Source organism: Gadus morhua, chromosome 22 (genome assembly GCF_902167405.1).
Source record: "Gadus morhua chromosome 22, gadMor3.0, whole genome shotgun sequence".
Lineage (NCBI taxonomy): Eukaryota > Metazoa > Chordata > Actinopteri > Gadiformes > Gadidae > Gadus > Gadus morhua.
Genome location: NC_044069.1, coordinates 11,841,884 through 11,858,721, shown reverse-complemented (window position 1 = coordinate 11,858,721; position 16,838 = coordinate 11,841,884). Strand labels below are relative to the sequence as shown.

General features: G+C 46.4%; 1 protein-coding gene across 2 annotated transcripts; it reads right to left on the bottom strand.

Annotated features, from left to right (window-relative positions):
* Positions 1 to 1,111: 1,111 nt before the first annotated feature.
* Positions 1,112 to 16,713, bottom strand: snx27a (sorting nexin 27a). Of its 2 annotated transcripts, none has more exons than XM_030346384.1 (13): positions 16,139 to 16,713; positions 13,210 to 13,441; positions 12,753 to 12,945; positions 11,875 to 11,939; positions 11,537 to 11,641; positions 10,696 to 10,774; positions 9,463 to 9,626; positions 8,059 to 8,148; positions 7,460 to 7,609; positions 6,954 to 7,082; positions 6,248 to 6,307; positions 6,032 to 6,080; positions 1,112 to 4,784 (listed from the first exon to the last, which is right to left on the bottom strand). In XM_030346384.1, exons 1-13 carry the CDS (start codon positions 16,435 to 16,437, stop codon positions 4,714 to 4,716), a joined length of 1,686 nt encoding a protein of 561 aa, XP_030202244.1. In that variant the 5' UTR covers positions 16,438 to 16,713; the 3' UTR covers positions 1,112 to 4,713. The 2 variants fall into 2 exon arrangements, with proteins under 2 accessions (XP_030202244.1, XP_030202245.1); XM_030346385.1 differs by lacking the exon at positions 16,139 to 16,713 and adding an exon at positions 15,688 to 15,800.
* Positions 16,714 to 16,838: the final 125 nt, after the last annotated feature.

Below are 16,838 nucleotides of genomic sequence, written 5' to 3'. Positions count from 1 at the left end.
TTGCTCTTGCCAAGTTGTAGATATCTGTCCTCCTTTTGTATGAAATAATCATTCCTCTTCTGCATGATGAATACCCTGCATGTCCACAAATGACACTGAAAATAAATAGGATAAAAGTATATTATAAGCCCCTTCATCAGTAGAGGGGGGCTAAGGGTTAAAGCATTCTATCGACCAACACTTGATCCAAATCTCCTATCAAACGGGCTCTCATATTACATCCTTAGAGTATTTTTTGTTGAGCTGCCTTTTCCGCTATCCTGAGATTAGAAGTAGCATCTAGAACCACCCAAACGCCTCGAGTGGGCTTTTCATCCCCCCCTAGAGAGCAGAAGATGGATCCATACATTGATGGGCCCCATCTGTGGGCCTCATCAATATGACAGAGGCTTAACAAGCCATTGAAAACCAACCGTAAGTTCTTCTTGGTTCTTGGTTTGGTTGTGAGCTGGAGGGCTCAGGCCAAGATGTCTCGCATCTCCACCGCCAGTGTTGTAGCAACGTTACAGACACGTACTACCGCCCCGCTCCAACATTGAGTTCCTGTTCTGTCCAGTGTACCCAGGTGTTGGTGGAGTGTCAGGGAAAGTGTGAAGGAACGCATCAAGTGCTGACTTGAAAGTAGCCAGAGATGTGTGCGCTTTAATGCTAGGAGGGACCACGTTATACAGTGCTGAGGCTCTCGAGGCGAATGAGTGGAACCTCAAGGTGTTAATGCTGCTGTATTTCGAGGATCCTAGTGGTCGTATGCAGGAAGTGCCGTGCCGTGAGGTCTCGCGAAAGTCGAGGTTCACAGCATTCGGGATGATGTTGTTGTAGATCTTCCAAACTAGGATGATGGTGTATCGCTCACGCCGCCGTTGGAGGGAGTACATGGATAGGCGATGGAGTCGATCCCAGTAGTTTGACGATCCAAGTCCCTGAATCTTCGCAGTAAAGGATCTTTGGACTGCTTCAAGTTGGGTAATATCGCACCGTCTTTGTGGAGCTTAGAATCATCTGCAAACACTTTGATTTGTGGCAATATATAAGTGATAAGTGGCAATGTTAATATAGGATTCACACGTGTTCAAACGGTGTGTACGTGTGTGTGTATGAACGATTCCAAAGGTTTTCTTCAATATATAACTTTATTTAAAATAATGTTACAATTTATTACTCTACATGACATTTTTTAGACAATTTCTTCTTCTTTTTTCATAGATTGGTTAGTAAACCGTCATTCATTTTTGACCGATATAAAACTCTCTGTATCTGCATCAGCTTTTAATTCACGTCTTTAGACCGTTGACTAACTATGACACTTGATTTTCCTCTCACATAGCTCGTCTCCATGTAACCAACCCAACAACCACCTTCCACACACACACACACACACACACACACACACACACACAGATGATTGACGGACCCCTCCCCACCCCCACCCAAACAAACTACACTAGGATTTCTGCCTATCCCTAAAACTCTGCTGAAATAAATTAACATTTTGAGACAGAGAACCAGGAGTGCATTTTTTACCCAAAGAATATATTCAAATCTTTAACAATAATTTACAAGTTATGCTAAGCACAAAGACATACAGCTTTTTTTTCTTCAGTTCTGTCAACCTTTTTTGTTAACTAATGTCGCTGCCTACTTGCCACGGACAAAGCCTTGTGTGCTGCTGAAAAGCGAATTCATTAGAGCGAGGCGAACCACTGGAAAAGCCCCACCTGGCTACGTCCTCCGTGTTAGTCAGCGGCACCACGCTTCAGTCCAGAAAAAGAGCGAGAAGCCTGTTGCTCGAATGCCCTTGAAGCGAAAACAGCGTACGTTTGCAAGGTCAACGCATAAGCTAACCTAAACACACAGTGGCTGCTGGCGGACTATATACCGTCGGGGGGGGGGGGGGGGGGGTGATGGTGATGCCAAAAAGGAGAGATGAGTTAAAATTTATAAAAAAGGAATTCTCAGACGCGCATTGCCGCAGTCGAGGGTTGAGTGTGATGTGTGTCGTGGCGCACACAGGGGTGATGCCACGGTGACGCGTGTGCCGACGCTGTTGGCCTCTCGTTCTGGCTGCCCCGTTACTAGGACAATAACACCCCCAAAAAGGAAATCCCCTAAACGATTGGCGCCAGAACCGTGTGTGCCTGCATGAGCACACGCTGCGACATTGTGTGCGCAAACCAATGTGGCAGAAAAATCTAGGCTTTGATGCGGATGGCAGAGGATGATGCCAGGAGATGACAACAAGAGCCGCATGGACGTGTATTGGACCGACAACGAAAGCGGAAAAAAATGAAAAAGCGACCGAGGTGCATAATCTCAACCGACAGCTTTTTTACGCAGACTCCTTCATTCATCCTCTGGCCGTCAGCAAGAGTGCGAGGGAGCTTAATCTCAGCGAGGTGGAGGCCACTTCTGGCATGCGGCGTGACAAACAGCCAACAGGAGACTATGACATAGTTTGTATTGCTATATCATTTACCGCTCCCAGCCCCCGCTCCCCCTAAAGACCCTGGGTTCCAGAAGGGAGGGAGACAGAGCGAGGGGGATGCACAGGCATTGTAGAAAATGCTGCCTTGGCATCCCCCTCACAGCAGAGGCCAAAGACAGAAGTATGAAGGAGAGAGACACGCACAAACAGAGATCAGGGGCACAAGCACACGCACGAACAGACACACACACACACACACACACACACACACACACACACACACACACACACACACACACACACACACACACACACACACACACACACACACACACACACACACACACACACACACACACACACCTCGGCTGGCTTTAACAGACTCGTCAGGGCCACAAAGCAGGGTGCAATGCTGGTACAGAAATAAAAGGTAATGAAATAAACAAAGTACATATATATAGAACATTAAGAAAATAAAACAATTTAAATACAAAATTATACCATATTTCTTTTTTTTATAGAATGTATAATATGTTTACCATAATGTGTTGATTAACTCATTCTGAAATGTGACATTAAAAACAAAAAGACGCAAACCAAGATGAGTTTAACCTGAATTATTCATTCGTTATTTTCGGAGAGACTAAGTGCGAGTGGTTTATTTTCGTTTTTGATTATGTCTGCGCGACGCTGGATAAATAAAGCACTATGGAATTAAATAGAACACTTAATATATTAAAGACACTGCATCCATCCGTCCTCCCACAACTATTAATACTCTCAACGCAGACGAGGCATACAGCGCTCTACGGAGCTAGCCTACGAGAGAGCGATCATGTCCAAATTAATGTAAAAGGTAAAATGTATGCCGTCTTTCAAAATTATCGAAATACACTTACAATGTATTTACATTCAAACAAAACGAACAAACACTAAAAAACGACATGCGTTGACTGAAGGTAAAACAAGAATCGCTCCTGGCCTCCCCCTGGAGACACGCGGAAACACGCGCACACACCTAATACTGCAACCTGTGAGTGGAGGACCCCCATAGCAGTCTGCTGTCGGGCCTCAATACCGTGTTTGCCTTTTCCCTGCTCTCACGTTTAAATAGTTGGGAGAGAAGACTGGCTCCGGTGGAGCGGTACTACTGTGAGGGGCCGGGGGGCGTCAATGGCACGGTGGAAAATGACCTCACCATAAGTCCACTGCGTGGGTTGACAGCCGGCACGACAGGGCAACCGTTTGCGTTCACACACTGCCCTCTGCTGGCGCGTTGAGGTAACCGCAGCCGAATCGACATTGATCAGCAGCCTCTACGCTCATCTTAGGACTACAACGGTCACGTGAAAGAATAAGTACAGACAGCTCGCGGCCCTCCCCTGCACCACTAAATGAAAAGTAAAACACTTTACTCAACTGATGACGTTGACTCAAACGCCAACCTAAGCATATGCTTCTACATTGTGTGTACACCAGTCGACCGCAGACAGACACCCAAAGGGACAGGGGGACAGACACGGCGGATGGGTGGGTAGTGCGGTCTGTAGGAGACGAAGCAGCCACCCTTACGGCTCAGTTTCCGCTTGCTTTCAGTGCCGTTCGATTCTGTTATTCATTATTTTGTGGGAATTTCAATCAAAAAAATATTAAAAACAAAAAAACGGTTTTCTGGCGAAGCGACCGTTGTGGACGTGCTCCTGGTGGAACCGGGGACCAGTCGGCCTGGGGCGATGGCTCCTCTGCAGCGGCCAGCGGCGCTGCACTGGGACACTGCCTTGGGCACGTCTCTCTGAAGTGTAGAGTAGGTGAACTGTGTGCTGCTTGCATAATTCTCGTCCGTCCCATCATGTTATTTGATGCATAAATGGAAATAGTGGAGAAGATATGGGCCGGGGGTGGAGGGGTCCTCCATTTTTTTCAAAATGACAAAGCCAGTATTATTCCCCTTCTGCCTCCGTCTAGGCTTCCTTCTGATGCGTTTCCTGCTTGCGTGCCTGCTTCACGGCCGCGGGCTGGGTGTGAATAAGACCCCTCCCGCAGCAATAGATCATACAAAGGGTGTCCTCTCGGTTGTCCTCCCTTCTGGTTGTTTTTCATTCAATTGCCGTCTCTGCAAAACCCATCGTGACGTCCTTTGTGTCTGACGATGCAGATGAGGAGGGGGAAGAGGGGGTGGGGGGGTTGTGACAGCAGTAATAGCTTGAATGGAGAGGTTCTAGTTCCCATGGCGATTAAGTTCAGGGGTTTGTCGTTTTCTTTTCTTATGTTGTTGGTTTTGTTTTGTTTTTTTAGGAGGTGGCGATCTCGCCCCCTAGGTGGCGCCATCCCTTCTGCTGCGTCTTGAGGGGAGGCAGGTACTCTGTGGAGGGGAGGAAGAGAGAACCACAGAGAGAGAGTTGGAAGGGAACCATGATCATCCGCTCAATCACTCATGTCATGTGCCTTATGTAACCTAGCAACAGCAGACGGTCCTAAGTACTGCAATGCTGGGGGAAATAAATATACAAATCTAATCAAATCGTGGACTGTGACCAGAAACCTCTCCCAGTATGGACATACTTTGAACGTTTCCTTTAAATAATGCCCTATTCATCTTCATTTGAACAATTATGTTCCCTTTATTTTTTTCAAAATTTTGATGGGAATGCTGACAAATACATTATACTTCCATTTTACCCGTGTCGGGAGTTTTAGTACATAAATACGTATTAGGATACATATACCAATATGATCAAAATTTCTCTATGATTGTCCTGATGAAACACTCTCCCAGAAGGCCTGTGTTTTCCATGGGCCAGTGCTTTACTTAAACACAGACTATAGACCATCTCTGCTGCAGCAGGTTGATATGCCCGAGTTATTACATAACTATAGTCTTATGCATTACAGTACAAAGAGCGAGGAAGTGATATCAGTAGTACGTTCTACATCACACGGCATTGTGATACTATCAGCAGGGACTTTTGCATGTTAAGCATTTGGTGGTTTTTGAGTCTGTCCCATTCTCTAAACCATTGTTAATATTATTAACATACCATCCTTGTCTCCCGGGTCATTTGTGAGGAGGAAGTAGCCCCACAGCACTATGCTTTCGCTAACATTACAACGTACCAACAGGGTACCGTAGCACAGCCTGCAGTCTACTGCATGCAGTGGCTGCGGTTGTATGCTAATATTGCCATTCCCCCAAGGTCCTTCCACGCTGACCTTTGAAAACAATTAACTGTTGTGTGGTGGGCAGTAAAAAGGGGTTTTAATATCAAGTCGAACAATTGACTAAATATTTTCAAAAGCAGATGTTTTACTGACAATGATGTTGGTTGTCGATTTGTCCAATGAGACTCAGTCGACACACTAAAGTGCGATCTTAGATTCACAGTGTGGCGTGTGTTGTTCCAATGTCAGTCAAACGCCACAGGGTATTTTTTCAGGTTGATCAGTTTACCTAATTACACACGTTAAGAACCGTTTCAACAGGACAAACGGAAGCTAGATGGTGCGTTGTGTTGCTGGTTGAGTATAATAAATAACCAGGACTGACGGTGTTGTGACATTGTTCTTTTTAAATAAAGATTCAAGTGCTCCTGCATGACGGCATGTTCTCACCACTGTCAGTGCAGTTCTTGTTGTCCTTGTCCGACTCCTCCTCCTCCACCTGACAACAGATCATCACGCAATGAGAAATACGTCAGAACAAACAAAAGACTCTCCCGAGTAGGCCTCGCAAGAGCCGCTTATCTCGCTTCTATTCTGAGGGAGCCAAGTTTAGCCGTGCATTGTTGGAGCTCTGAGAATGCGAGAGGAAAGAGGTGTGGCCCCTACCTGCTTCCGCCACTTCAGCTCACAGAAGACTCGCTCAAAGCACTCATGCATGTAGTTGAACTGAAGAAAGAGAGACAGAGAGAGAAAGATCAATAATAAGTAAATAAATACATGAATAAAACAATACCTTTGCAACAAGCGGATACTAAGTATGAGCCAGCGGAGACATGTGAAAGGAAACAAGCGTCCATTCCACAGATTACGGCTGCTTTGTTGCTTGACACACACACACACACACACACACACACACACACACACACACACACACACACACACACACACACACACACACACACACACACACACACACACACACACACACAGTTTAGTCTCTACATGTGGTTGGAAAGGAGTTTAGTGTCATGTGACACACAACCAGGGGAAACAATGGACACGATCATGTGAGACGCATGCCTAACATCACTAAGCAAGCATTTACCCTGAGTGGTGCGGCACTTTGGGGAAGTGATTGATGATGACATTATCATGAGCTATGGAATGGTGCACAATGGATACACACTGGTGTACAATGGAATCTACGACATTCCATTGTACACCATGGCATATTTTTGTAACCAAAGTAATGCTTGCGCAAATCACGAATGAACAGCAATTGCCTCAGAGCCAGTATGTTTCAAAATACTGGAAAAACATACTGGCGCGCAAGGCTGCTCGTGTCCACCTTTAACCCCAGGTGGTGACTCACATAGGGCGTGAAGATTTTGACCCAGCGCGGCTTCTTCTCTCCCCGGGCATACTCGAAGCAGAAGGCCACGCCCTCCTCGTCCGTGTCCCACCGCTGCATCTCAGCCCACTCGAACGCGATCACCTGGTTCTGGAGAGGAAGACCACCGAGGGAGTCAGTCTGACCTTGAAGTCAGCCAGTCACTCAGTCCCTGCAGTCAGCCAGTCACTCAGTCCATGCAGTCAGCCAGTCACTCAGTCCCTGCAGTCAGCCAGTCACTCAGTCCCTGCAGTCAGCCAGTCACTCAGTCCCTGCAGTCAGCCAGTCACTCAGTCCCTGCAGTCAGCCAGTCACTCAGTCCCTGCAGTCAGCCAGTCACTCAGTCCCTGCAGTCAGCCAGTCACTCAGTCCCTGCAGTCAGCCAGTCACTCAGTCCCTGCAGTCAGCCAGTCACTCAGTCCCTGCAGTCAGGTGAATCCACGTCTGTCTGCCTGCCTGCCGTCTGTTTGTCTGTCTGTCACACACACCTCCAGCGTGCCGTCCTCGGTGCAGGCGTGCAGCTTGAAGTGCTGGATGCTGATGGCCGTGATGACGTGGCCCTTCCTCCGGGAGTCACAGGAGCAGTGGGGGAAGAGCAGCTCGTTGTAGCCCTCGCAGGAGCGCAGCAGGCTCAGGTACTGCAACGCAAAACAGCCGAATTCAGCCACCGCACCGCTGCCCCGACACACGCCCCCATTACAACACTACCTTCGGGGCATGCTTGGCATAGTCCCGTTCAGTTCTGAAATGGAATATGCTACATTCAGGAATCTAAATACTTTGTTTGTGTTTGGGTTGTACCGTTGTTTGTATGTTTTAGTTGTTTGGGTGGTCGAGTTGAATTGCCTGTGTTTGTATGCTTAAGTTGGTTGTGTTTAGGGGTGGTTCTGTTGTCTGGGTTTGGGCGGTTCTGTTGACCATGTTTGGGCGGTTGTGTTGTCTGGGTTTGGGCGGTTCTGTTGTCTGGGTCTGGGCGGTTCTGTTGACCATGTTTGGGCGGTTTGTTTGTGCTGGTAGTGGGATGGGGAAGGCCAATGCTCCCCCACACCCTCCAACCCCCCAACAAAGACAGCCCTGTGGGACTGACCGCAGTCATCTTGCGCTGCTCTGCCAGCTTCTGCAGCTGGTAGGAGTTGTCCTCCATCTTGATGAATCCCTTCTTCACATCGTCCAGCGCCTGCAGGTGAGAGGAGGGGGACAGAGGGCATGTCGGGATCAAACACTGCCACCGTTTCTGACCATCACCAAGAGTGTATTTTAAGACGTACGGTAGAAAGCCCGAATGTATAGGGGACTGAATGACAGAGTTGCCATTGGGCTAGCAGTAAATAGTTTAAAAAGGAGGAGCTTGATAGCCTTAACCTGCAAATTAATATATAGATTCCCAACCAATGCAGAGCTCAAAAATATATTTACAAATAGATAACAGTCTAGCCAAGTGGCCCCTCATCCTATGAAGAGGTGTTCCGTGTGGAACACAGGCAACTAAACATAATAAACACAGTCTTGGTAAGGATGGATAATAACGAGTCTTGGTAAGGATGGATAATAACTACAGTCTTGGTAAGGATCGATAATAACCACAGTCTCGGTAAGTAAGGAATAATCACCTCAAGGCCGGGCAATAAACAGTTTGATATGCCCGGCTCGTGGACGGCTTACCGCCCGAGACGAAGTCGAGGGCGGTAACCTTCCGCGAGCCGGGCATATCAAACTGTTTATTGCCCTGCCTTGAGGTGATTATTCCGTTTATTCTACTTCGCGCCGGCCAACATAATAAAACAATTCAAATACATTAATAATTAGCCTTTTTCTTATTCGTATTGCATGCTTATTAAATGTATGCTCTGTTTAAGTTCATCTCCCTCGAAAAGTAGTTCCCTTTAGAACTACGGTGAATAACATTAGCTCAACTGTAGGTAACGCGTTTCTATAGCAACCACACAAGGTTGCAACTGATCACTAGTTTAACAACGTAGTTGTTGCATTCGTATCAAGTCAGCTTTAATGACGATCGATCAAACATGCACTCCTTGGTTTATTTTTTACAACGGACCTCATGTTTGAAATGTATGTGATAGAAAACGATACAAGCGGCGTATTGATCTACTGTGCTCAGTCAGCAGCAAGTAGAACCGACAAATCAGCGGGCAATATGCCGGATTAATGCACCCCTCCCAGCCAATCAGAATCGAGCATTCTTGAATGAAGTAGAATAATAATAAATAACAACCAGTCTTGGTAATAATTAATAATGCCCAGTCTTGGTAATAATTAATAATAAACAGTCTTGGTAATAATAAATAATAAACAGTCTCAGTTAGGATGATAATAACCAGAGACTTACTGATGGACATCAACATAGTAAGATAATGACGGACAGTCAGTGGCAATGATGGACTATCAACATGGTATGGGTAGACGGTCACTAGAGACTATCTAATGATGGATCCCCATAGCAAGGTAGCCTGATGATGACATGGGTCCCCACCTGGTAGAAGCAGTAGTGCAGGGCCAGCAGGTTGTCGCGCAGCAGCTCCTCCTCCTCCGTGCTGAACAGCCACTTGCGCAGCGCGAGGCACGTGCCCGGCACTGCAGACGTGTAGTTCTGCACATACAGCTTGTGGGGGAACTCGTTGGGCGCCAGCTTACGCACTGCCCAACCAGACAGACAGACAGAGAGACAGAGAGACAGACAGACAGACAGACAGACAGACAGACAGACAGACAGACAGACAGACAGACAGACAGACAGACAGACAGACAGACAGACAGACAGAGACAGAGACAGAGGATAAGTCAACAAGAATTGAAAAAGGGGAGAATGGGGAACAGAGAGGTGTGGACCCATTGGAGGAAGGGTGCTTTGCTATGAAAACCTGCCATCTAGAAACTCAACTCTTTGTTAGCTGGTTGGCAGGCTCGCAAATGGTCTGCACCAACTGACCGCCACAACACTGCAATAAGAGCCGTGCCAATGTTCCTTTCTTATATGGCAGATGTCTCATCTAGCAACAGTAGGTGTCACATCACACTACAGTGGGGGACACATCACACTACTGTAGGTGCCGCATCTACCCCCAATCTGTGTAGCATCAAGCTACAGTAGATGTAGCAGTGAGCTACAATAGAGGTAGAATGTGGCTACTGGAGGTGTAGCATCTAGCTACAGTAGATGTAGACTCTAGCCACTGTAGTTGTAGCATCTAGTTACTGTAGGCGTAGCATCTAGGTAAACTTACAGAAGCTTGATGCTAAACCTATGTGTCATTTGTATCTTTGCATTACACCTGGATACAGCCGTATTTCTCTTCCATCAGCATCCTTGATTTCCATACGATTGGACTAAATTACCTGTTTGCATCATCCCCCCCCACATCAGCTTATTTGACGTATAGCTGTATATACTTTATATTGCCCTTCAATAATTGTTTGAAAGTAACCGAAGTCGCTGCAGCGAAACTATGCCAGCATCTGCTGGCACAGTCACAGCCTTAATGATATAGTGCAGCACTGCACCTATGGCAGAACTATCCCGCAAGCATGAAACATAATACACAATATGCATTGCACTCAATCGTCAATGCTGAAAATAGAAGCAATACTACTTGAGGGAAAACAAACTTTACATCTTTACTTTGTGAAAGGTGCACAGTAACCTTCTTTGAAGCTGAGGGTGCAGTATAAGCCCATGACCAGCCTCGATAAAATAGAGTTATTTTACCAAACGACTGGTTGATGACCTCAAAGAGGGCGAAGTAGCTGGCCATGATACTGTCCATCCCCACCTTCATCATCAACGTCTGAAAGGAGAGGAGAGGTAGGAGATTAAACCACAAACATGCAATCCCTGCATCAATTGGGATTTGCAAGCAATTATTGCCCCGTTTCCACTGCAGGGTGCGGTACGGTTCGGGTCGCCTCAGTCCGGTAGGGAGGGGGCGGTATAGCCCAGCTCAGGTCCGAGGTCGCGTTTCCACCGCCGACAGTACCCTTTATGGTAGGCCGGATGTCGATCGCCGCGGCAGCTACGTAAACATCGTGACATCATAGCAGCGCGACAGTGTAGCCTGCTCAATAAAAACAATGGAGAAGTTGAACGCGACACATTAAACCAAGAGCTACCATGGAAGTCGTCCAGCAACAGTTCCTGGCCTTTATGCTTTTCATATGGCAGTTAATCAACTTCTGAATGCAAGCTTTGTTTAATAATAATAATACCTCCAGGCTATTGTTTGTTTGTTTTTATCCCCACATCGCCCGGAAGTGACGATTCTGTCGACCAATCAACGGAGGGGGTGTGTAGCTCGAATTTTCTGGCACCCTTTCAGGCGTCCCAGTACCCCAACGGAGGAGTACTGAAGACGAGGGCAAAACGAGTACGGCTCAGTACGGGTCACGCCCACTTTTGGCGGTGGAAACGCAATCCGTACCGCACCTTTGCGAACCGAACCATACCGCACCCTTCAGTGGAAACGCGCCATATGTCTACTCTTAGCACAAGGTGGTGTATTTCAATCTTTGTCAGAGTGAGTGAGTGAGTGAGTGAGAGAGAGACACTCTACCTGGTAGACCTGGTCTGTGGTGCTGTTCTTGCGTATTCGAACAGAGATTGTAGTCTTGTCTGGAAGCGCTATTCGTAGCTCCACGTCTGACACGCCGTTGTAATTCTGCACCCAAACAGTTGGTCAGTCAATTAATTATAAGTAACAAGCCCAAGGGTATGAATTGGAAAGGTTGGCACATTAAGGAAAAATTATCTAAAGAAACCAAGCTCAAATCAATTATTGCAAAATTGAAAATGTGAAATACTGCTTTTTGGTTAATAAGAGGGAGGAAGGGCTGTCAGATTGGTGGGACACAATTTTTTTTACCTACATAGTAATGAAAACACCAAGCGTACCTCATCAGATTCAGAGAGGAACTCTTGCATTATGTCGCTCTCCCCGATCACCCGCACTGAACAGACTGGTGCGAGAGACACAAAGAGAGAAAGAAATAAAGAGAGGAAAAGGAGAGAGGAGGGGCAAACTATTACCAACAAGTTTGAAAATGAACGAGAAAAGGCGGGTACACATGTCATTTAGTGTGTATCCTGTGATCATATATCCAGCGCTCACACCAGCACACATGAAAAACGCGGTTAATTCAGAAGCAGTTTAGTTTTGATAAGAGATGGCTGACAGTGACAGACAACTGGAGGGCAGATGTGATTTTGAGTCAGCTGTAAACGAGTCCTACAATGAAGGTGCTTATTTGAACTGGTTGTCCTGTGTGATAAATGTGTAAAGAACAGCCACGATAGTGGTAAGATTCCCCGGCCTCGCCCACATCACCCGCTGTATTTTTTAACAACGGGAGAGCACAGAGTGGTTTATGATGGTGATAGCAAAGTCACAAACAATGATGGTTACTTTCATCGATAACATTACTGTTTGTTTTTTTTGCTTTGAACATATTGCGTTTTCATGTTAAGCAAACACCTAGCCGATAGTTATTCAAAGCGCATTGATTGGGAACTGTTAAAAGGCAGAGGATGTCCCGTATTAAAAAAATGTACTGACCATCAGCAGTTGTTTTTTTTCATTCATAAAAGAGATTCCTTATCCATCATGGCGGCGCTAGCCAACCCTACTGGCCTCTTTCTTATGGAGCAGACACACACACACACACACACACACACACACACACACACACACACACACACACACACACACACACACACACACACACACACACACACACACACACACACACACACACACACACACACACACACACCTCTCTCCAGGTACTCCTCCAGGCCCCGGCGCCGTGCGTCCAGCTGCTGCTCCGAGAGGGAGAAGGGCCACTTCCCGGGCAGCTTGGGGAAGGTGTAGGTGGCAAACTCCCTCTTCAGGTTCTGATGGAGGATGGAAAACTCTCGGTAGCGCTTGGAGCACAACTGTCTGCCGGACATGAACACGTTGTACACCTGCGTGGACGGAAAGCGGCGATGGAAGGATGGAGAGAGGAAGCGCGAGAGGGAGAGAAAAAAAAAAAAAAAAGGGAGGAACGAATAAAAAGATTATTATACCTACATATATGAAACATCTTTATTTCCTTTTTTACTAAATAGTCCATTTATTTTTCCATATAATATCACCGTATATTCAAAAGGTGCCCCGCCGGCCACATTGTTTTCGCAGTGCATGAAAAAGTAAAAGCAGGCAGGTCAGCCTGGCGGGAGTTTACTCACCACAAACCTCTCGGCGTGCTGCTCCACCTGCTTGTAGCTGGGCACCGAGATGGGCACCGCCTGCTTGTCCCCGTAGTCGTAGGTGGGGTTGATGGCGCCCTCGTCGCCGGCCTCCAGCCCCTCTGCCTCCTGGGCCGGCACCGACAGCACGGCCAGCACCAGCTCCTTCTCCCCCGCCCGGATCAGGTCCACCACCTGCTTGTGCGTGGCCCCCTCAACGCTCACGCTGTTTCTGTTGAAAGACGCGGGCAGTGAACAGAGAGGACAGGGGCCATGGGAGGTCGATGGCTTCATTTGTTGTCTGAACCCATTTCCTTGTTTTTTTTCCTTCAAGGCGATAATATTTGTATGACAGTTTCTCGCTTTTACCTAGTGTTTTGTGAACACAACCCCCTTTCTTTGGGAGATTGTTTTGGCATCTGTACGGCAGTGAACGACTTCAAATGCTAGTGCCAAACTGTATATAATGAGGGCGTTGACAATACCACATTGGAGGCTCTACATTCAGAGATCCATCCAATTCACGTGAAACTAAAATGCTAATAAATACTTGTAACAGTCCCCATCCTGAAAAGCTTGACTTCTGCAGGGGTTGAGTGCAACAAAGCCAGCTGGGGAGCCTCTTCGATAGCCTGTGAGCTACCTAAATCCTTAGGGCACTTGCTGAGGCCAGATGGAAGCAGCATCAGGTGTCCCTGCTAACGGTCGAACGAGGACCACGAGACAGAGGGAGGGAGAGTGAGAGAGGGAGGGAAAGCCCATGCAAGGATCCGTTTGCCCTACGGAACACGTCTCACCGTTTATTCACTCAAACCAGTGAGGCCCAACAAAACGCGTTCTTCTTTTTGCATGGAGATGTAGACGGACCAAATGCATCAGTTGAATGTAGGAAGAATGTTTCAGCATTTCTCTGTTGATTTCTTCCTATCCCCTAAAAACACCGTACTTCATGTCCACCTCACAGTTGCAACTACACTTAACACAGTCATTTATTATTCGAACGTGATTATTATTATTTCGTTAATTTCATTCAAATCCCATTCAAGTTGTTTCCAATTGTCTCCCCATCACCAAGTACAGTTAAAATCCACAACAAATCAATAACTGATTAAATGCAACAAACGATGACGAGTCAGCAGAATCCAGTTTCATCAATGATTATACCAGATAACAAATGCCCTTGCTGTACAAATTGACAGCAGAAAACCTGCTGACACATTTGAAAGACGACACCTGATGACTGCACTTAACCCTCTCTTGTTTCATGTCTTAAGTCTCTGTGAGATGATCAGGGTGGTAAATGAGTCACATGGAAACTACGGAGCAGGTCGTGTGACTGGAGAAGCTCAGCAGAAAACACTTTATGCCATCTCAGCAAATCAGTGTTCCTTGTTCTCTCTTCACTTCTTCTTTAAAAAGGTCATGCTTTGGCATCCTATATAGACACATAATAAACATCAATGGGATACCACTCCCAACTAAATTATTTAAATGAGAAAACGTTGGTCTGCTACTCAACACTGATGATGTCAATAGTGTCACAATCACAGGAATTAAATATCTCTCGCAAATTCACATATAGCCTGTCTCTGATATTCATTGTGCCAGTACAGTATATTTTGTCAACCATGTTCAATAACAGCGTCATAAGAAACTAGAAGGTCCTATGGCCTTCCCTTGAGGATGATGTGAACTTTAAGCCAATCAAGATTGCAGGGCCCAAGCAGCCATTTGATCCCAGGAAGATGATTTCTAAGTTCTCCTTGATAAATCCTAAGTATGCCCATTTTCATTAACCTGGCAGTGAGAATCAGCTTGCCACTTAAATGTACTCATAATTGGGTTGAAATTTGCATCACAAAGCGCTTGATGCCGAACAAGCCTCTCGCAGCCACATGACATATTGCAGAGGGACAGGATTGAGAGGATTCTCATACGAATGATACTGATATTTGGGCATGGAGTAGAGGGATACAAACCAACAGCTTGGGAGTGGGGCATCCACCACAAATGACAAATAAAACTAAAGATCTGACAATTTGATCTACTGACGTCAATTCTCCTGATTTGGACATAAAACAAACGACATTGTTTTTTATCAAACCGGAAAATGTTAAGTGCTTGGAAAGCACTTAACATGTATTGGGTGCTTATTACATAGTAACTAACACCGTTACGTGGGAACTGAACATAAACAATAATGGCTTAAAGTAGGACTAGTCACAGGCTATTGTTGTCAGGTCCATTACAATTAGATCCCAAAACTGAATTGAATCGGGATTTAAAAGTTCGAACAAGCGACTGCGCCAGTCGGGCTAAACAAAACATTAGCTGCCAGGCTAGCTGCAAGAAGCTAAAGCTAATCAACATGCACAGTCCGTCTTCAACTTATGCAAGCACATTCGCTTGCTTCTCACAATGACACTAAAACGAAATGACACAGTAATGGGGTTTGGAACACAAACACAATGTCATTACCCTGTATTCCAACAATACATTTGGTGGTAAAACGTTGAGATAGCTTTGTATTATCCTGATACCCAGGCATCTCCGTCTTTCGATGGAATGCCTGGGAACGGGATGCTCCAAATGAGCGATACAGGCACCAGTGGCAAGACAGGGCGGGACTTCGATACATAGGTACAGCGACAAGAGTCAAATATCCGTTTCTGTCAAATCTTTCAGGTAATGCTTGGTCATAATTTATTTATTCTGTGGGTCATCGTTATAACAGTAATATTCTTGCTCAGGGGACTTAACGGTCCTACATTGATCATAGGAAGTTATAGACCGGAAAATGCGTTGAGGTCGACCGGGAAAACGCTAAAATTCAGGGTCCTCTCTCAGCCTAGATTTGTATGGCCATCAAGCGTTAACCAATTAGCTACCTGCCTGCGAACATAGTTTGAATAGATTAATGCACACTTACACTTCAAGAATCCTGTCACCCTTCGATATCCCAGCCCGGTCTGCTGCACCCCCGGGTAAAACAGCGCTGACATGCTGAAGGGGGGCATACAATTCCCCATTGATGCTTCGCAGTTGTCCTCCTTCGCTCACTTGACCACGAACATTGAAACCATAGCCTGATTCCGACTTGACAATCCTCACTACCCTTGGACCTGACGTCAGCGTGGTTACATTCTGACCCGCGGTACCGACATCAGGTCCGTTACGGGTTGCTGGAGGGAGAGCCGACTGGATTTCATCGCCTTCTACATCCGCCATCTTTTAAACAGGGCCTAACCACCCCTCCACTCCGTGTCTTCTAGCAATTTCAAAACAACACACGCTCTCTCTGTGTCTCAGGCTCAGCTTCTCCAGACCGACGCCGTTGTTAAACCCCCCCCCCGCTCTCAGTCGCATCACGAGACACAACCCAGCCGCACAGTCAATTCACCGAAATAACGTTGCAATCTGAGGCATCGCGGGAACTTTCCCCGCGAGTACATTTTTTCGGGTTCTAGCAATTTAACCAAAAGTTTTAAAAATCTCTCTCTCTCTCTCTCTCTCTCTCTCTCTCTCTCTCTCTCTCTCTCTCTCTCTCTCTCTCTCTCTCTCTCTCTTTCTCTGGACTCAAACCACACCAGCTACACACACACACACACACACACACACACACACACACA